This window comes from Rattus norvegicus, chromosome 13, assembly GCF_021556685.1.
Source record: "Rattus norvegicus strain SHRSP/BbbUtx chromosome 13, alternate assembly SHRSP_T2T, whole genome shotgun sequence".
Classification (NCBI taxonomy): Eukaryota; Metazoa; Chordata; class Mammalia; order Rodentia; family Muridae; genus Rattus; species Rattus norvegicus.
The window spans coordinates 99027750-99049569 of record NC_141546.1 but is presented as its reverse complement, the minus strand read 5'-3'; the positions used below and the strand labels follow the sequence as shown (position 1 = coordinate 99049569).

At 47.1% G+C, this 21820-nt stretch overlaps 1 protein-coding gene across 8 annotated transcripts in view; it reads left to right on the top strand.

Moving 5' to 3' along the window:
• Mark1 (microtubule affinity regulating kinase 1) overlaps nucleotides 1-6188 on the top strand; it is a 105312-nt gene extending 99124 nt beyond the window's left edge. For 7 of the 8 annotated variants that reach the window (XM_087579885.1, XM_087579890.1, XM_087579888.1 and 4 more), the window contains 2 exons: nucleotides 2143-2187; nucleotides 4129-6188. In XM_087579885.1, the coding sequence (XP_087436011.1) occupies nucleotides 2143-2187; nucleotides 4129-4477 (394 nt within the window). In that variant the 3' untranslated portion in view covers nucleotides 4478-6188. The remainder of the gene's footprint in view (nucleotides 1-2142; nucleotides 2188-4128) is intronic. The other variant, NM_053947.2, reaches the window with a different exon arrangement.
• The last annotated feature ends 15632 nt before the right edge of the window (nucleotides 6189-21820 follow it).

The following is a 21820-nucleotide window of genomic DNA, read 5'->3' as shown; positions in this document are numbered from 1 at the left end:
AGCTCGACCTCAGCGGCAGTGCCCTCTGTGTCATTGCGTAGGATGGCACAGTCCTTCTGAATACACGTGTCTCCTCCCTGCTGCAGGGTCAGCAGGGCGCTGCACGGTGAACCAGCCCAGAAACGCATTTACTTCAGTTTGCTCTGATAAAGTAACTTTTACAGGGCTGGAGAGATGGCTCAGTGGTTAAGAGCACTGACTGCTCTTCCAGAGGTCCTGAGTTCAATTCCCAGCAACCACATGGTGGCTCACAACCATCTGTAATGCGATCTGATGCCCTCTTCTGGTGTGTCTGAAGACAGCTACAGTGTATCTATATATAATAAATAAATAAAGTTAAAAGATGGTCTTTTCAAAAAAAAAAAAAAAAAGTAACTTTTACAGATGGCACTGAGTATTTAATATCCTGCCTAGTAAAAATGGTAATTATTTAAAAAAAAAACCAGAAATTTAAGAAACCGTATTTGAGAATGCAAATTCATGTTATTATCCTTTTTGGTTCTGAAAACTGGTTGTTGTTTTCACAGTACATCCGTGGAAAGGGCCACAGTTAGACCCTGCAGGCTGGAGATGCGCGTACTGATTAGTGCCCAGACTGAGTTTGGTATGCAGCAGCTCTGTGCTCGGACACTAGATAGGAGGAGGCTGTGCTGATTTTGATCCTGCTTTGTGCATTTTACATAAAAATATAAATGTGGAAAGGCTAAAACATTTTTTTTAAAAATGTAAGCATTCGAGATGGTGATTTTCCTAGGTTCCCAAGGGATCTTTTGTTCTCTCATAAGCTGCCTCTTAATGTTTGACCATCAGGCTATAACTTGACTCAGTTTATTTATTTACCTTTAAATGTCAGGGTAGTTAGAATTTTGGAAGACTTTAAAATATTAATCACTTTCAACGTAAAGACAACGTAAAGACAAAACGTCTGGTTTTAGTTCACAGACGGATATCTAGGTAAGGTTACTGTTCTGTTTATAATTGTCTGGTTTTAGCCTCGCCTACTTGCATAGGCTGATGACCTACTGTGTGAGAATTCTTGGCACTTCTAAAATAATTCATTGTGTATTTAAGAATTAGTATTTACTTTTAGAAAACTGTGTTGGCTTGCTCACTCTTTTCTTTCTTTCTTTCTTTCTTTCTTTCTTTCTTAAGATTTGTTTATGTGTATGTCTGTTTTGTCTGCATATATGCACAACAGAATAGGGCAGCCTATCCTATGGAGCTACAATTATGGACAGTTGTGAGCCACCATGTAGGTGCTGGGAATTGAACCCATGTCCTCTGGAAGAACAGCCAGTGCTCTTCACTGAGCCACCTCTTCAACCCTGGGCTCACTTTCTCAATTTCAGTTTCCCTCTCCTCCTCTCCTCTCTCCTCTCCTCCCTTCCCCTCTCCTCTCCTCTGTTCCCCTCCTCTCCTCTCCCCTCCCCTCCTCCCAGCACTGTGTATGTATGTATATATATATATGTATGTATGTATGTGAGTGTCTGTGTATGTGTGAGTGTGTGAGAGTGTGTGTGAGAGAGTGTGTGTGTGTGTGTGTGTGTGTGTGCGTGTGTGTGTGTTCCTTCCTCTATCACTCTCTACCTTATTCCTTGAGCCCAGGGCTCACTGCTTGGGCTAGCCTAACTGACCCCTGGCCCTCCAGGATGTCTCAGAAGATGTGCTTTATGTGAGTCAGGGCCTGATGCTTGCACAAAAGAACTCTGCCCACTGATATGTCTTCTTGGCCTATGATCTCCTAAGCACGGCCTTAGCTGCACAACACAAGTTTTGTGCTTAGCTGCAAGACGAACACGTTTGCTCAACTGAGCGACAACCTCTAGAAGTGCATGGAACAATGTAAAGTTCAATATCGATGTCAGTAGTCATTAAACCCTACTTAACCTGGGATTACACTAAACTAAGCCAAAAGATAAATATTAAATTATAGTTGTAGCTTGGAATGGGAAGATTGAGTTTAAAACAACTTTCCCTTGATGCCTCCTGCCGACAGTATCATGCTGTGGTGAGAGCTTGAAGAAGGACTCAGGCCCAGCGATAGAGAGCGAGCTGATGTCAGTGTCATTTTGGTTGTGGGTTTTCTTGATCTTCTTTTTACTTTTAAAAGTGTTAAATCTCAACCTTCTCTTTATTTTTAAGGGACCCAAGTGAAGGCGAAGCCAGTGGCAGAACCGACACAGCCAGGTGAGCCATGGGTGCCAGATGCTCGCTCGCACTCTCAGTGACGGTGGGCAGCGTGATCATGTGATAGCATCTGCACTGTGAGCCTTTATCTTCAAAGTGTGGCAGGTTTTCCCAATGTCACCCAGCATGTAATTAAACTCAAGTTTCACAGCTTTGAGTTTGTAACTCACAAATTTGAATTGCATACTTGATAAAAATTGGGCTTTTTGATCTGTCAGAAAAGTAGGTCAGAACAAGGGATTATAGGTGAAAGTGTACTGTTCTCTCTGATGTGGCGTCACTAAGGTGAGCCTTCCTGGGACGGTGCAGAACACTGAGCTCACTAACATGGGGAGGATTTGATGATAGTGATGTATGTAGGTGAGTATTCAATCTTGCACCACATCCTAAAACTCTATGCTGGCATGCGGTCTGGGTTTCCCCAGAGAAGACAATGAAATAGATACTTTGTATCCATTTAACAGTCCGCAGCTTGTGTTTTCTTGAGGCTCTGATATCTGGGAATGAAAGGAACAAACTCTTATGTTCCTTTTTATATTTCATAGCATGTTTTATGTATTATATGAAAATGCATATGTACATTTCTAGAAGAGACATAAATGCCTTTCAAAGATATAATTTTTTCCTTAAATCACAAGTGAGGAATGTTTATGGCAAAAATTGCAGCTCATCTATATTGAGACAACAGTTCAATGTATTGAACACCAGGCACTCTGTGTCCTGGAAACCCGTCTAGTTCACCGTCCTGTGGTTACTTGAGATGGTTCTCTGGTTCACTGTTACTTGTGAGATAATCTACCCAGAAATTCAGTGTGCCAGTCATCGCCTGTGCCCAGTGTGGCTGTGGATGGCTGGGGTGTGTCCGGAGTGACACAGGCAAACATACTGGAGCGTCTGATCTAGGAGCTGTCAAGAGGTCAGTTGGTCAGAAGCCTGATAAGTGGTCAGTGCTGTGAACGGCCTGACGAGAGAAGGAAGAGTGGAGGAACAGGAGGTGGCCATGCTGGGTCAGGAGTTGGGGAGACTAGGGACTGCGACGAAGGAAAGAAGCAAAGATTGGAAAGGCAAGAGGAGGTTATCCATGGAGCCAAGGGAAGCCTCCTGACCTGTGCAGACATTAGAGAGGAGAGCACAGAGCTGTGGAGGGGAACAGCATAGAAGCCAGTATGTTCCACCAGGAGAGAGCAGAGAGTGAGACAGGATTGGGGGAAGCCCACAGGCGCCTCCCAAACCAGTTTGCAAAGAGAAATGGCAAAGACCAGAGCAAGCATATGCAAGATACCCTGACAGAATTGTGGTTCACCCCCTGACTGTCGGATTGAAACCTCTCTCCTCTGGAGTCATGACATTGCTCCTAACTAAGAGGATAAAAACCAAAATGTTTATACATGTTTATACTTTGATACTGTGTTTTGTAAGGGGAATCCTAGTGGTGCCTGATGTGTGTCTGTGTGTCTTCGTAAAAGTTGGGTGGGTGTGTGTGTGTGTGTGTGTGTGTGTGTGTGTGTGTCCCGTACACTCGTGGGGCCACATGGGGGGACATGTCTATCTTTGTGGTAAATGGCAAATCTGTTCTTTACAACTGACCACAAAAACACAGGAAAAGCAATTACATTTTCACTTTCAGCTGCAAATTTCTTCCCAGGAACAGATGCACTTAAGACAGTTTGCTGCTTTAGCCTGAAGATGCTAAATGCCAAGGTAGATGGTGCCCCGGGTCTGTTTACAGCACGGTGGTAGCGTGCACGTCTGCTCCCTCTGAGGGCAGATGGCGCCCAGGCCTGTTTATGGAAGGGCAGTGACATAAATCTCTAGCCCTCTGAGGGCTGACTGCATGCAAACTGGATAAGTTCATTAGGCCTGGAATTGTCACTCACATTTCATGGCTGAGGTTTCTTTGCTGAGTAGAACCTTTGTTTTCGTTTCCCCTTTGCCTACTAGAGGTTCATCGGGGGAGCCGAAAGACAAGGAAGAGGGTAAGGAGGCCAAGCCGAGGTCGCTGCGCTTCACGTGGAGCATGAAGACCACTAGTTCAATGGACCCCAATGACATGGTGAGAGAGATCCGCAAGGTGCTGGATGCCAACACCTGTGACTATGAACAGAGAGAGAGGTTCCTGCTCTTCTGCGTTCACGGAGACGCTCGGCAGGACAGCCTCGTACAGTGGGAGATGGAGGTCTGCAAGTTGCCTCGGCTCTCACTCAATGGGGTCCGCTTCAAGCGAATATCCGGGACATCTATTGCCTTTAAGAACATTGCATCCAAAATAGCAAATGAGCTTAAGCTGTAGAGATGTGTAGGCTTCGGGATCAGGGAAGATGCACCCACATCTGAGGTACCGTCTCTGAGTGTACTGGCGACAGCTGATGTGGTCCAGCTGTGAATCTCCCATGCAGAAATCGTCCTTAATGCAATAAGGTTATACATAGTTATGAGCTGTAAAATTCAAGTCAGTACGAGCTATAATAAGAACCGTAGCTTCAAAAGTAGGTTCACATGTACAGGTAAGTATATTGTGTATTTCTGTTCATTTTCTGTTCATAGAGTTGTATAATAAAATATAATTGCTTTAAAACCTGTATAGTTGTCTAGATCTCCACACAGAAATGTACGTTTAATGCTGTGAGTTGAAAAGGATTTCCCTGTTACTTACATCTGGTGTGTTTTTAAAACTCTTACCTCCGTCATGCTATTTTGAAAATTGTGTCCAGGATTAAAAGCGCACAGAAATAGTCTTTGAAATTGTAGCATGAACTTTATAAAAATTATTTTAAAATCATATTTAATTTAAACCAGAACTTGACAGTGGGTCGATGCCCCCCCCCCCAGTTCCTCCTGCTTTCTCAGGCTTCGCCTGGGTCAGACAATTTGTGGTTAGGACTTAGAGAAAGTTTATGGTGTGGCACCCAGACTTTCCACATATGAAAACAAGCCACAGCTCGGCCTTGAGCTAACTCAGAAGCACCCCAGGGAAGAGTTCAGTCTTTACGGAGCTTCTTGGCTCCCTGTCTTTTGATCTGCTAATTAGCAGCAGAGATTGACAGAGTCTGCAGCTCACCTGGCCTTTGGGAAACAAACCAGGTTTGCTGCCTTCGGAGCACGCAGGGCAACTGCGGAAACAGGAGCGTGTCGGACGTCCCGTATAGCACAAGCTCATCTGTACAGTGTTGGTGATCGCGTTGGCTAGGATACGATGCTGCCTCAGGAATTGACCCGCACTGGGAGCATCGCCCCAGTGTCCTCCCAGCCTCTACCCATCCCCACCACTGTAGTATCTGTCAGTGCGGAGAGGCCTGTGAGCAGGGTGCGCTCCCCACACGCCTGCTCACTGTGGACTTACGCTTGCCTGGTGGTTCACTCTGCGCCTTCGTTTTCGATACTTTGCCCAAGTTCTCATGTTTCTTCCACATCACTATCCCTGTCGTGTGGAGCTTTGTGATTGGTCATTTGCCTTCTTTCATAATTAGTGACGTATGCGACGTAAAGCCACTAGTAAAGGCACATCTTTTTAAATACTTATTATTTTCTACTGAATAGCCTTGGAGGTTGACTGTGCAATGTTATTTAATGTTGTAATTACTGTAATATCAGCGTATGGGCCCCACCTGCACACTCCTGAGAAATAGAAAATGTACTCAAAGATTGTCGTTCAAAGGAAAGCAGTGCGTGGTCAGCGCCTGTCACTGGAACCTGCGCTGGAATGCTGCCAGAGTAGGTGACGCGCTGGCCCACGGTGGCCTGCGGACAAAGATGGTCTTATCTTCTGTACTGTACCGGGATGTAGCTTCCTTCTGTAACATTCTGTTCTAAATGGTGTGTTTTCTTGCCTTAGGGAAAGGGTGGTATTGGGGGTGGGGGGAGCAACAAAACAAAACTGTGTAGCCCCTTTTTAACCTGGTGTTCATTCCAAACATTCGATGCAGATCCGCATTCACTCACTGGTGCACACTGAAACCTTACTTGAACAGATCTCATAATAAAGCATTTGTCTTTTGCTCTTTCTCGGGCTGTGAGTCACCTGTTTGCTGCTTGGCGAGCCCTCCGAGTGTGCTCTTCCCTGTCCTAAGTGCACTCAGCAAGCCAGGGACAGGCTGTGGGCTTCCCGGGATGTCATTATGGCAAGAAAGCCTTGCCTTCCCACAGGAATCGCACTCACTGAAACACTTTCCAGGACAGAGGCTCCCAGATGGCGCCGAAGGCAGAGGCCAGAGATACTTAACGTTTTCTCGCTCCAGCCGACCTCTGTGCTTCATGGAAGGGAAGTTTATTTCCCTGTTTTTATGAACTAAAAATTTGACATTCACTATCTATCCTCTGTTTTATATGTTCGTGATAACATTTTGAAGACGTAGAAGGAATTTAATATATTTGCATAAACACCCAGCTATGTGGTAGCAGGGTTTCCTTGGCTCTGTGGAAGCATAGTTTATATTGTTTGTTAGAAAATAGGACATCGGGGTTGGGGATTTAGCTCAGTGGTAGAGCGCTTGCAAAGCCCTGGGTTTGGTCCCCAGCTCCCAAAAAAAAAAAAAAAAGGAAAAAAGAAAAAGAAAATAGGACATCGTATTTTGTTTAACAGCAAAAATAAATAAATGGCAAGAAGATGAAACCTACTTCAGAACCTTGACCCAGTGATACTCTGTGGCTGAAAGTGCCATTCCGGGCCTAGATTCCCGTGAGTACACAGTGTTCTTGGAATGCTGGGGTTAGCAAGCATCTGCACAGACAGTCCCCACCTCTCCAGGACTGCGGTTCCTTTGTGACGCCGACGAAAACACGAGCGCTGTCAAGAAGGCAAAGCCAGGTAGCACTGGAAGTGCAAAAACAAAAGGTAAGAAATGATCTAGAAACGCAGGAAAGGATGAGTTCTGGGTGATACTGGCAAGGAAAGCCAAGAAAATCAGAGTGGGAAAGACTGTCTGGGAGAAGGAGCCTGAGGGAAGGTGAAGACAGTCAGAGCGGTAAGGAAACAGAGGTAGGAAGGTAGCTGCAAGTTCTAGGCCAGCCAGGGCCACATGGTACGGTCTGTAGCAGCGAGCAGAATTATAGGATGTGCTGGCCATCTCAACCTGCACTTCGTCTGCTTGTCCATCAGCTCAGCAAACGTACTGAGAGTGGGTAGGCATCAGGTCCTGGGCTCTAGGGAAACAAATAAAAATCTGTATCTAATAGACACATATAGGGAGAATATATAGGGGATTTAAGGGATGGAGCCAGGGAGCCTTTAAAGGAGAATAAGGTATATGTTCCACCGACATTGCGATAAATAGAGCAAGACACCGTAAGAGGGTGTGTGCGGTGCTAGCATTCACGGTACTGTTTTAGCGGACATCGATATGAGCCCGTGAATGCATGGTGTACCGTGTGATAGCCCAGCTTTGCCTTGGCGGAAATGCCAGCCTGCACTACAGTAAGGGGGATGTCCTGGTTCCATTGTTTAGAAGGCAGAGCTAGGGGCCTGGAAAGATGGTTCACAGGTTAAGGTCCTCTTCAAGAGGACCCGAGTTTAGTTCCCAGAAGCCACCTGGTACAATCATCTGTAACTCCACTTCCAGGACACCTGATACCCTCTCCTGGCCCCTGTGATCATCAAACACACACACAGAACACATACATAGCATATATGCAGGCAAAGTAGTCATACACATTAAATAATAATAGTGATTTTTTTTTCTTTTTTCTTTTTTTCGGAGCTGGGGACCGAACCCAGGGCCTTGCACTTGCTAAGCAAGCGCTCTACCACTGAGCTAAATCCCCAACCCCAATAATAGTGATGTTTAAAGAAATCTGAGCTGTTACGGATAGCACGGTTGGCAAGGTGCTTTCCCTGTAAGCAGGAAGACCTGAATTTGATTCCTGTAGGATGAAGTCATTATACAGCAAGGGGTCCAGGAGAAGGCGAAGCCTATCATTGGATGAGAAGGAAGGGTAGGCGAGGAAAAGTCTAGGAAGTGGTTGAGGGGAGTGGAGATGAGGAGAAGGATTCCAATCCAGGTGGTCTAGGTCAGTTTTGTCTTGGTGGGTGGTTTCTATGTTAATTGGCAGTGAATTTATTCTGTGGATTGTAGATCGAGAATTTAACATACAAATCTAATTCTTAAACTACAAGTTTCTAGAGCTTTGATTTTTAACGGGCTACAGAGGATGCAAGCAATGTTCCTGGCAGGCAGAGACAACCTGTCTCAGTTCTGGAAGCTGTGCTCGGCTATAGAATGCCTGGCTAGCATGATGTGCTGCCACGATAGAACGGCCCGCAGAACGAGATGTGTGTGTGTGTCAGGCGTGGTAACAACCCACCAAGGGGACTGTGTGAAAGCGGCTGGCTGAGAAACAGCAGGAGCTCAAGGCTCCCATAGATCCACTTGGAGTGAGAACTCACGGGAACCTGTACTGCTGCTTTTTTATTTTTACCACAACGGATCCCCAGCATCCATGTAAAGAAAATCAAAACAAAACCAGCTGTGGTGGTGCACGCTTGTAATCTCAGTACTCAGGAGACACAGAAGTGGGGCCCTGGGGCTTGCTGACCAACTGGCCTGATTGGAGACCACCCAGGCCACTGTGAGAGGCCCTGTCTGAGAACACAAGGTGAGCAACTCCTGAGGAATGACACCTGAGGTTGACCTCTGACCTCCATATGCACATTCACACACATGGGGCACACTGGAGGCCAAGACAAGGCCAGGTCTACAAGGCAAGAACCAGAGGGAGAGAAGAGCCCCAGGGCCAGAGATTGATCGGCATAGACCTTGAGGACACTACGGTCAGTGACAGGCAGGCCTGAAAATAGCTCAGGGGTCATCGAGTCCCAGGCAAGAGCACTCTGCTCCTGCCACCCCAGAAGGGTTTGCCCCCCTTAGCCCTGGACTTGCAGCTCCCATGCAGAGAAAGACACAACTCAAAGCAGACATAGGAATCTCTGGCAGTGGCTATGCAGGCCTTTAATCCCAGCTGACAGAGGCAGGCAGGTCTCCGAGTTTAAAGCCAGAAAAGTAGATAAGTACTGACTCGGGGATGTGTTCCAAAAGGCGCAAGAGTGTGTGAAGTGGAGAAATGACTACTGTGGACATAATCCATGTGTGGGAGTGTTACATAGTTGACAGAGTCCGAGGAAGAGATGTGCACTCCACAGAGGGGAGAGTGGACACCAGAGAAAAGGCAGTGGAGCTGAGGATGGCAGGAGAAACCATTCCAAAGTGGAACAGAAGATAAATCATTGCACACTGGGAGGAGCCCGTCGGGGAGGGGGCAGGGAGTTAAAGACATTTCAAGACAGAATGGCTGGAGGTTTTAGAAAATTTGCTTGCGATCATATGCTGATAGTATTTGGTTAACAAATACCAAAGAAAGCTACATCTGGTTTTCATAACAGTTACTTCTTATAAAACTAAGAAGGACGAGTAAGGACCAGTTTCTTGTCCAAAATACTGAAAATAAATAAATAAACAGACTGCCAAGCAAGGATTCTCTACCCAGATAAAACAGCTTTCCAAAACAAGGAGGAAGACAGCTGTCACACAGGAGAAGCACAGTTTTCAACACTCACAGAGTCACAAGAAATGTGCAAGGGAATCTTTGAAACAAAAGGCAGCAGAGTACAAGATGGGACCGCGCATTTCCTAAAGGAATCGAGAGAGCAAAACACTGCTCCTGTCGGCTCTCTGCTGCTACCAGAAAACAATGAGCAAAGCAGTGAGGGGTGGAGGGCAGGCTTATTTGGCCTACAGATTAGGGTCCATCATCGAAGAGAAACTGAGGCAGAAAAGGAAGCAGAAACCACAGAGGAACACTGCTTACTGGCACAATCCCAACATTCCCTTTCTTATACAGCCCAAACCCTCCTGCCTAGGGATGACACCGCCCACAGTTGGCTGACCCCTCCTCCATCAGTTAGCAATGGAAGAAATATTTCGTAGACATGGTCATAGGCAAACCAGATGGAAGCAGTTCCTCCAGGAAGGTCCCTCTTTCCAAGCTGACAAGATCAGCCATCACAACCTGTGACGTGTGAAAGCAAAACTTCATGGTGACAGCACACAAGCCTAGAGGTTCTTCGCAGAGTGCTTTACACCACATGTGTGGTTTGCTATCACCTTAAGATGGATTACGGTAAGTCAGAGGTATACCATACTTTTTTTTTTTTTTTTTTTGGTTCTTTTTTTCGGAGCTGGGGACCGAACCCAGGGCCTTGCACTTCCTAGGCAAGCGCTCTACCACTGAGCTAAATCCCCAGCCCCTATACCATACATTTAACACAACCCCTAAACACAGCAGTTACAGCCAGTGAGCCAGCAAGAGGGGGAAAGAGAAATGTTTTTAAAATGATGCTTCAGGTCTGATGTAAGAAGCCCGTGGACAGATAAGCAGCAATTGACAGAGTGGAGAGATGGTCTACAACACAAACCTGTCGGCAAATAATTTACCTGATAGTTAATCTCTAAAATACACACAAACTCAGACAACTCAATAGCAAGAAACCTCAGCTTACAAATGTACAAGGCATCTTAGTAAACCACTGCTCAAAAGTTACCCAAATGGCCAATGAGTATATGGAGAAAGTGTCCAAAATCACAGTTCAGAAATGCATTTACTTACAAGCCACACTATGGAGCAGGGAGTGGTGGGGCCTGCGTGTAATCTCGGTACCAGGGAAGTGAGAGCAAGAGGATCCTATCTGAGCATTGCCAAAAAGATAAGGATCTCAGTGAGTGTGGGCAAGGTTGTTGAGAAAGAGAACTCCTGCCCACCGTTAGTGGGGTCTGTAAACTCATGCAGTTACTTTGGAAAGCGGTATGGATGCTCTTCAGATGTTAACAGAACCGCCATATAATCCGGCGATCCCACTAATGGGTAAATGGCCAACTGATAGGAAATCAGCATGTTGAAGTGAGACCCGAATGCTGCGTTCACCGAAGTATTGTTCACAATAGTCAACGACCTCAGCATCTTTAGGCATGAGCAGATGCAGAAAAGGCAGAATGAAGAACAGAATACAGAATGGAGAACAAGTCTGCCCTACAGAGTGAAGGAGAAAGTCTAGCCATATCAACTGAGGTGAGTCAAATGAGAAACTAAAGCCGGAGTATCTCAGGCCTGGCCAGAGGGCTTGCTGGGTGAGGGGACTTGCTGCCAAAACTAATGACCTGAGTCTCCTCTCCAGATCCCAATGGTGGGAGAAAGCTGACTCCCACAAGCTGACCTCCACGTGCATGCACACACACACACACACACAAACACACACACACGGATTGGGGGGGGGGCAAAACCTTGATAAAAAATACAAAAGACAAACATCTCATGATCCAGAAAACACGGCTGTGACATTTTTCTGTGCAAGGCTGTCTGTATATGCTAGTTTTCAGTCTGAAGGCCGGCGACCGATCAGAGAACAGGCATGGCCATGAGGTGGCAGCAGAATGGCATGCATAGAGTGTCCCTGGGATGTAGTGTGGAGTGCTTCAGGGAAGAACCCTCACAGTAAAGGGCTCTCCCAGAGAATGTCCAGGATCCCAAACCAGAGTGGGGGGAGTGAGAGAGAGAGAAAGGAAGGGAGGGGGGGAGAGAGAGAGAGAGAGGAGGGAGAAAGAGGGGGATGGGGGAGAGAGAGGGAGGGAGGGAGGAGAGGAAGAGAGAGAGAGAGAGAGAGAGAGAGAGAGAGAGAGAGAGAGAGAGACTGGATTAGAGCTCCAAATGCAGCATCCATGTGGCATCTGCCCCAGGTTGTCTTATCTGTGGCTAGAAGATGTTGGGAAGTTTTGCAACCTACGCAAGGCAAGCAGACTGTAAAGTATGAAATGTGCACTGTGGATGTGCTTGCTACAACATCACTGAAAGCAGTTGGGTGCATGGGGCTTTCCAGTCCAGCTTCAGCAGCCTTAAAGCAGGCTATGTGTATAATTGCTCAGTTTGGATGGATGGATGTGTACTGTGTGTGCACCTGTGTCCGCAGAGGTCAGATGAGGGTATTAGACACTCTGGGACTAGAACTAGAGTCCCGGGATGTGGCGCAGAAGTAAACAACATGGGGGCTACCTTTTACCCACTTGGGTAACAGTCTTTTGGAAGATGGGTCAGTGGATGAAAGTGCTTGCTGCCAAGCTTGATGACCTGGGGAACCACATGGTGGGAGAACTGACCTCCACAAGTTGTCCTGTGACCTGCACCTGTGCATCTGTAACTTTACATCTTCCTGTTTCCTGACCCGCCTTCAGAGTCTACTGATTTGGGGGAAATGCCTGGCAAACTCAGCAAGACACATTACCAGTGTTTCCTGGGTGCTGCGTCCCCTAGGTCAGGGTGACATCTGTCCTACCAAAAGAGGCCACTGCACCCGTCCACACATTCGCTGCATGATCTTGTAGTTCTTTCTAGCGAAGGATACTCTTTCAGTAAATAAAACTCTTTGCAGGGCACAATGATGCAAGCCTTTAGTCCTAGCACTTGGGAGGCAGAGGCAAGCAGAGCTCTGTAAGTCTGAGGCTGCTAGGGCAGCATAGTAAGGCCCTGCTGCCCTGCCCCCAAAGAAAATGAGAGGGGGGGAGGGAAAACGAAAGAGAATGGAAGAAAGAAATTAAGTTGGGGGGGGGGTCAGAGGGATGACTCAGCGGTAAAGCGCACCAGCTACTCTTGATGAGGACCAGGTTTGTTTCTAGGCACCACGTGATGGCTCATAACCAACTGTAATTCCAAGTCCAGGGTGTCTAACACCCTCATCTGACTTCCGAGGGCACCAGGTGCACATACAGTTCACATACATGCATCCAAACTAAGTAATTAGACATGTGATTTTTTTTTAATTTCTAAAGATTTAAGTTGATTCTTAAAAACATTTTATTGATTTTTTTTGTGAATTTTATGTCATGCACCCCAGTCCTGCTCCTCTCCCCATCCCCTCATATTCATCCTCACTCTTGCAACCTCCCCAACAAAAAATAAAAAACATACATACAAAAACAAAGCACAGTGTCTTAGTCAGGGTTTTACTGCTGTGAGCAGACACCATGACCAAAGCAAGTCTTATAAGAACATCATTTAATTGAGGCTTACAGGTTCAGAGGTTCAGTCCATTATCATCATGGTGGGAGCATGGCAGCATCCAGGCAGGCCTGGTGCAGGAGGAGCTGAGAGTTCTACATCTTCATCTGAAGGCTGCTAGAGGAAGACTGACTTCCAGGAAGCTGGGATGAGGATCTTAAAGCCCACACCCACAGTGACATACCTAATCTAACAGGGACACACATACTCCAACAAGACCATACCTTCTAATAGTGCCACTCCCTGGGCCATGCATATTCAAACCATGACATGTAGAAAACATATCCCAGAAGCTGTAGTGTGTCACGGTGTGTCCCAGAGTGTATCCCTCTGTCCACACATCTTCACTTGCAAATGCTCATTGCAATGAGTCATTGGTCTGGTTCGAGGTCTCTGGCTTCTGTGATCCCATCAATATCGGATCTTCACTGAGATTCCTTCCGGTTAGCTATTGTGTCAAGGAGATCCTGCAGCTTTGGTCCAATAAGAGCCTTTCAGGAATTCCAAGCATTTGCAAAAGATTAATTTTGGGGTGGGCCACTTCAGAGTCCTGAATCTGGGTGTGGGTGGCAGCTGGGCTGACCATCAAGCTGGGTCTCCCTTATCTACACGACCAGGGAGTGCTCCAGAACTGCTCCAGCTAGGCCACCCAATGCCACCATTGGCAGGAGGCAGGGTTAACTAACTTGCTTTATGCCCTCAGGGCCAGCTCACCTGCACCACTACCACCAGAGCCATCTCCACAGTGCAGACAAGGTACAGGGCTTGCTCTCCCAAGTGCAGCACCCTATGAGCCTACTCTCACACACTGGGACTGGTTCATCCATGCCTTTGCCATCAAGGCTGGCTCAACTATGTTGTGCAGGGAAGGTAGAGAGCTTGCTCCACGGGTGCGTCAGCCAGTGAGGAGGCCAGGCCAGCTCTCCCACTCTCATGCCGTCAAAGCTAGCTCTCCCTTCTACTGCAGGTGGTGGGGAAAGGTAGGGGAGGGGGACATCATCCCTGCACCCATGCTACCCCACAGCAGACAAGTGACAGGGTCAGCTCACCCACACCCTCGTCATCAAGGCCAGCTCCATTGTGCTGCCTGGGTAAAGTGCAGGGCCCATTCTCCTGTGCTGCTGCAAGCAACAGATGGGGCTGGTTTTACAGAGCACTAGGACTGGTGAGGGGCGGGGCAAGTTCTGCACAGTCCTTGGACATTCATGTGGTCCCCAGTAGCTGCCCCACCAGGGACATCCCTATGTTCTCTAGTGGTGATATGAGTCACAGACATCGGCACTTACCCCTGCTACTGTATAGCCAAGAAGTCAGGCATGGCCCTCAGCAGCAGCTCAGGCTGGGCCCTCACCATGGCCTCAGGTGGCAGGACTGGTCACTCATAACAGGATACTCCTCTCCCACCCATGAGTTTCCAGTTCCATCTCTTCATGATGCCCAGGCTGTCCTACTTCTCTGTCTCTCCCTCTGACCACCACATACTCGCACATTGTGGTGGCTTCTGCTGCAGGCTGGCCATGCGACTGGCAGGGCCCCTGGGTAACATCCTCCCTCTGTGCTACAGGACGTGACAGCAAGCACGCATCTCCAGCCCACCTGTGCAGTGGGCAGAGGGCAGGTGTGTGGTTAGCATGGCGGTTCACAGTTCTCTGTCTCCCTGGTGGTAAATGGGGCTTTGTATGTCTTTGTCCCATGCCATGTGGCAGAGGCCAGGTCTATGGGCATCTTTCCTGCATGATGCGGAGGAAAGCATCTTCCTCCCTCACTGTGCTGCCTGGATTTGATTTGATTTGATTTCATTTTTGTGTCCTAGGCATAAAACAGCTTTGGCCATCAAGCCAGGCATCCAGCTAGGATGAACCCAGGACTGCCATCTGCCTGCCCCTAATTGATGTATAAGAACACCACCACCAAGGTGTCCCCTTGCCCATTGCCAGGGGGTTAAGTTGATGTTTTTAATCATAAAATGCACTTTTCCTCACTCACTGGCCTTTATTCCACTGTCATTGGACTGTAATATGTGAAACAGGACGGCAACACTGATTTCTAGGAGCAACAGGCTACAGACAGCAAGGGCCACACAAATACACATCCCAGCCAAACCTAAGAGCAAGAGTGGTCCTCTGCTGTCAACCTCCCGGGCTGGAGAGAGGGCAAGACCATGGGCAGGAGCCTGGTGTTGTCATAACTACTGATCTGGGTGTAGGGAGTGTGAAGAGTGAAGTTAGTGCTTTTTCCTGATAAGGAGGAGGCAGCTTTGGCTGCGGCGTGTGCTAGCAGAATAGACTGGAAACTGGAAAGAAAGCCAGTAAAAGAACACCAATAACTCAGTCTTGAGATTCTGATCATAATACCTCCCCACACACAGAGAGAAGGAAATAAGTAAGTGGCAAAATGATTGAAGGTTAGCTGAGATTCATAATTTTGTGTATGTGCACTCTTATCCACGTGTGTGTGTGTGTGTTTGTGCGCGCGCATCCCCACATGTGTGTACATGCCTTCGTGCATGCATGCACATGCACACCTTGAGTTTCAGTCTTTGCAAAATAAATCCGTTATTCTGTGTCTTATATGGGTCATAACCTTCTTTTATCAGCTCCAACAATACGTTTCTTCATGACTGTATCCTATAAGAATAAACTAATAAACAATGTAACTTCAAAGCTGTGGTATCTTTCTCCTTCTAAACTATAGCTTTATTACTAAACAAAGTTTTTCTATGTTTACAAATAGAAAATTGTTCTTATTTTTATGTAAGCTATTTCAAATAGGCAGTTACTCTTAACTCTCTGAGGTCTCCCATACTCTTTTTTTGTCCAGGCACAGGTGATATATTTCATGACTCTTAGTTGTGCAATGTCCTTGCTCTTTTGGAAGACAGTTTCCATATTAGTAATGAGAGGTTCTCAGAGTGGTAAAGAATGTGATTTCCCCCTAAGTTGCCTATCTAATGTGAGAGGCTAGGAGGGGTGGGTAGCGTGTACCAGGCCCCTTGAGTAAGTTAAAATAAATAGACCTGGAGCTCTCCTAAGATGTAGAAGGTGGTGCACACAACAGCCATGCTTCTGATAATGGGTTTATCTCCCAGGGTCTTCTGTGCTGGAACAGTAATGGTCTTGGTCTCCAGTATCAAGGATATCAAGACAGATGTGCCCAAGTTTTGTCAAGGTTGTCATGAACTCAACTGTATCCCTTCCAGATTCGTGTACAAAGGCCAGAACCCTCACTACCTAAGAATGCAATTATGTCTAGAGGAGGGAATTGAAGAGAGGTAGTTAACACAGAGGAGAACAGAGGCAGGACCCTGAAGAAACAGGGTGAGAGCCCTGTGTAAGAGAGAGACACCAAGGACTGATCACATGTGAACACAGAAAGCAATCAGCTATCTGCAAGTGAAAAGCAAAAGTCTCACAGGGACCCCAAACCTGCCCACACTGACAGACTGAGAATGGCAAGGACTCCACAAGCAGCTGTTTGAGGAATGTCTGCAGTTCTCTGGTCAAGAAGGTCAGAAGGAGTTCTGATCTCTCGTGTCCTAGCATGAGCCCTGCCTGGAAACTGAAGGAGCAGAGGTGAAGCACCAGGCCAGACATTAATCCTTTTGGGTAAACATCTCTGGGAATGGATCTCTGAATGTTCCTGGTGTCCACAGGTTAATATATCTATTCCTCAGTCTCAACCCATCTCCTAGATGATGCCAGGGTTACCTCTTCAAAGTGGGGAGTGATACAGTAGCCTTGCTGGAGGCTTGGTGTCTTAGGGTTTTACTGCTGTGAGCAGACACCATGACCAAAGCAAGTCTCATAAGAACACCATTTAATTGAGGCTTACAGGTTCAGAAGTTCAGTCCCTTATTGTCCAGATGGGAACATGGCAGCATCCAGGCAGGCATGGTGCAGGAGGAGCTGAGAGTTCTACATCTTCATCTGAAGGCTGCTAGCAGAATACGGGCTTCCAGGCAGCTAAGATGAGGGTCTTAAAGCCCATGTCCACAGTGACACACCTACTCCAACGGGGCCATACCTTGTAATAGTGCCACTCCCTGAGTAGAGCATAAACAAACCATCACACTTGGTGAGCCACATTAAGGGAAAACTATTTCCTCCTGATCAAAAGAATGGGACCTACATATGCCCTTGCGGGGGAGCTCTAACATTCCAAGTCACCCAAAATGTAAGAGTTTATCCAACTGCACTTGTCAACATCTGGCCAGGAGACATCCCTTGTGATGGCTGCCTTACCGCACAGCAGGGAGGAATGGTTGTCCCTTATGCAGATAACATATTACCTTCCCGAAGAAACCTCCTCACCCTCTGTGAAGTCTCCGTGTGCTGCCCTGAGGCTCTGTGAAGTCTCCCTGCTGTTCTGAGTTCTTTTCCTCTTTCACACTGACTAGAGCCTGCAAACACTTTCTCTGGTCCTTTGGGCTTTCCCTTTTGCTCCATGGCTACTTGCTGAAGGAAATAACTTAGAGGAGGAATTGGATTTGTTTGCTTGCTTGCTTGCTTGCTTGCTTGCTTGCTTGTTTAGAGTTTCAGAGGGTCTGGTCTCTGTGCATTTGGCCTCATGCACATAAGCAGAACACTGTGAGAGTGTGAACTGTAAGAGTGCAAGAAACAAATACAGACCACAGAGCTGTACAGTGGTGAGCCTCGAGGTGAGTGCTGGTAACTGAACCTGGGCTCTCCATATAAGAGCAGCCAGCGTTTTAAACCACTGAGCCACCTCTCCAGCCCCTAAGCCTTTATCTTGAACTGTTTTCTTCTAGCAGTTTCAGAGTTACATTACTTGAATTGAGTTGAGATATATATATATATATATGTGTGTGTGTGTGTGTGTGTGTGTGTATGTATGTATATGTGTATATGTACATATATGTATATATATGTATGTATACACACACACACACACACACACGGACAGATGGGGATCTAGTTTCAGTCTTTAGTAGGTCACTGTCCAGTGTCTGGGATGGACTGTCCCAGGCCTTGTAAACAGAGGAGCGTATCACTTGCAAGTGGTGAATATTGCCAGCCTCTTTTCCTCCTGGCACATGTCCTCGCTTTCTCTTGCATGACTGTGTTCTACTTAACTCTGCATTCCCCAGAACTCAGAGGTAAACACCCATATGAAAAGCAAGGGGCATCCCTCAGCCCCACAGGGCTCAGAAGAAAGACACCCAAGTGCCCAGTCCAGCCCCAAGATGGGCAAATACATGATGGAGAAAGAAAACGTAAGCCACGGAGAGATGGAGGGGAAAGCAAAGGTGCCAGGTTCCTGTACAGTGGAGAGGTGGAACCGAGGACTCGGCAGTGACGGTAGTGAGGAACAGGCGGATATGAGGAGCTCCACAACCACCTGAGGCCATGGGATGTCCTGGCCTGGGCTGTCGCTAAGGGCCATGTCTGGGTCCATGGTCCTATATCATGGTCAGTGTCTGTGTCAATGTCAGAGGCCCATGTTACCAACAAAGGTCATGCAGGCATTTCTGGGCTGGGCTGCCTCCTGAGGCCATGTTGATGTCTGAGCACTGCGCTGAGTGGGCTCCATCCATTACAGGCCACCGCACTCAGAAGAGCTGGCCTGTCCCTTACCTGAGCAGCCTGGGAGAGCTGGCTCTGGTGATGTGAGTCAGGAGAGCTGGCCCTGTCCTTTATGGGCTACTGCAGTCCAGGGCTGACCCTTGCCTGGGCAGCATAATAGAGCTGGCCCTGGGGGCTGGAAGGAGGGTGAGCTGGCCAGGAGGGCATGGGCAAGGGAGAGCTGCCCCCACCCTGGCCCCCACATACAGCGCTCTAGAGAGCAGACCTGGCACATTCTCTGGGCAGTGTTGGAGCGCTGGCTCTGATGACAGAGGCTTGCTGGTGGGGTGACCAACTCAGCTCCCACCCAGACTCAGATCTGGGGCTCTGAGTTGGTCCACCACAACACCCACCCTATCTATGAACTGCTGGAGTGTGTGAAGGGGCAGTCTCAGATCCAAGGCTGCAGGACCTCCATGACACAGGGCTACAACAGGATATCTGAGAGGAGTCCTAGCATTGGTAGTGAGGCAGAAGGCAGAGGAATGAAGAAATAAAGTTTCATAGATGTGAAAAACAAAGCTATAAAAACAAGGTTTTGAGAAATACATCGGGTGGTCAGGATGCCTATGACAAACTTGTGACCTTTCTGAGAGATACATCTGACGTCAGGATGCCCAGTGATATGATAAAGTTTTGGTGATCAAGATTCTGACTAAGCTAATTAAGACAAAACAAAGAAAAAACAACTATTCTCAGAAAGACCCCCTACCCCTCCCTGTGGTAAATTCCAAGAACAACCGCAAGATGTCATCCTGACCCTGCCTGACCACCCAGTTCACCCCCCTCTAAGGGACGTGCCAACTTAGCCCTTTCCCAGTGATTCACCAAGGCCAGGTGTAGGGCTGGATGAGGAAAGTGATTAATTGAGCCAAGAACAGCCCCTTGAGCAGGCTAGCCAATACCTGACAAGATCCTTTGTCCTGTGTACACCAATGAGAATAGACCAGCTAACCCTGTTGCTGAAGTCTGCCCTCTGTAAGGAATAAAAGTTGTGTGCTTTTTGGGTTCAGGGTTGCCTCTCCCTGTGTGGATGAGCAACCCCACGTACGTGGATTAAAAACCTTATACCCTCATGCTATTGCAGCGGTCACTTTGTCAATCTATGCTCTGTGGGTGGCACTCCTGAGGTAAGGCCACTATGGGGTCTTACAACAGGAGCATTTGCAAGTAAAGCTGATTGGGCAGAAGGCAGAAGGGTGCACAGTGCACACTGAAGCTTCCACAGTGATATTTTTTAAAATTATTTTGGTTTGGTATTTTGGGGGTGGGGAGGTGGGGAGAAGTCGAGCAGAGAGCAGATATGAAGGGATGGGAAGGTAAGTAGGATTGGGGTGGATGATGGGAAAGTCACACGCACACACAAATTAATTAATTAAAAGTTTTAAAAAGGAAAAAGGGAAAAGATATGTTCTGGAAATGAGAGACCAGATGAGCCTAGGCATGCAAAACCAGCGTGGTGGACATAGCAAGACTGAAGTCTCAAAGGCAATCAAGCAGCCGGGTGGAGTGGCACTTGCTGTTAGTGCCAGCACCTGGTGGGGGCAGAGGCAAGCAGTTTACTATGAGTTTTAAGCCAACCTGGGCTACAAAAGAAGTTTCAGGAAACTTGGAGCTATGTAGAGAGTCCCTGTGAGGTGGTTTGAATATGCTTGGCCCAGGGAGTGGCACTATTAGGAGGTGTGACATCGTCGGAGTGGGCATAGCCTTGTTGGAGGGAATGTGTCACTGTGGGAGTGGGTTTTGAGACCCTCCTCATAGCCATGTGGGAGCCAGTCTTGTAGTGGCCTCAGATGAAGATGTAGAACTCTCAGCTCCTCCTGCACCATGCCTGCCTGGACACTGCCATGCTCCCGCCTTGATGATACTGAATTGAACCTCTGAACCTATAAGTCAGCCCCAATTAAATGTTGTCCTTTATAAGAGTTGCCTTGGTTGTGGTGTCTGTTTACAGTAGTAAAACCCTAACTAAGACACCCTGCCTCAAACAAACAAATAAACAAACAAAAAAAAGGAAAAGACAATAACAATAAAAAGAAAGAGACAAGGAGCACGCAGAAGGCAGAGGCAGGAGGATTTCTATGAGTTTGAGGCAGCTTGTTCTACACAGTGAGTTCCATGTAAGTCAGAAGTACATAGTGAGACCCTGTGTTAAAAAAAAAAAAACAAACAACAATAAAACCCAACCAGAAAGCAAACATGATGTCCCAAGTGTGTTGAGTCAGTGCACTCTGGGAATGCTATGTGCAAATCCCAGGTTTTAGAATTGTATGACATGATGTCATATGCATGCTTCAGAAATCCCCTCTCCTGTCCCCAGGAGGCTGCGTCACTTTCTATCACTGTGAGCACATGGCCTTGTGTTTTTAGAAAAATATAGATGATGCTATGATATATACTGGAAAGTGTTTCACTAGGTGATACATAGTAGTAGCCCTGGCTTTCCAACTCACAGATCCACCCCCTCGGCTTCTCCATCCACATGAATTAAAGGTGTGTGTGTGTGTGTGTGTGTGTGTGTGTGTGTGTGTGTGTGTGTGTATGTTACCACACCTACAATGGTAAATACGTTGTGTGTGGTTTTTTTTCTTTCCAAAAAAAACCTACCCCAGCTGGGTGTGGTAGCCTACGCCTTTAATCTCAGCATTTGGAGACCAGAGGTGAGTGGCCCATCTCTGTGAATCCATCTGTTTCCGTTCCAGACCTGTTTGGTCTACATAGTGAATTTCTAGGGCAGCCAGCGCTACGTAGTGAGTCTTTCTTTCTTTTGGTTTTTCTAAACATATAAGTGGACAGCACCCAGTAGCTATGAAAGATGTGAAAGATGCACAAACAGAAAAAGAAGTGAGGAAAATATAAAACTCCTGAGTCTTTCTGGGAAGCTATCTCCACTGAAGGTGGTAACAAGTTTCTACCAAAAAAAAAAAAAGTAAAACGGACAAAGGTGATGGTGGTGGTGGTGATGATGATCATGATCATGATCATGATGAAAGAACCAGAGTTGGGGTCAATCTGAG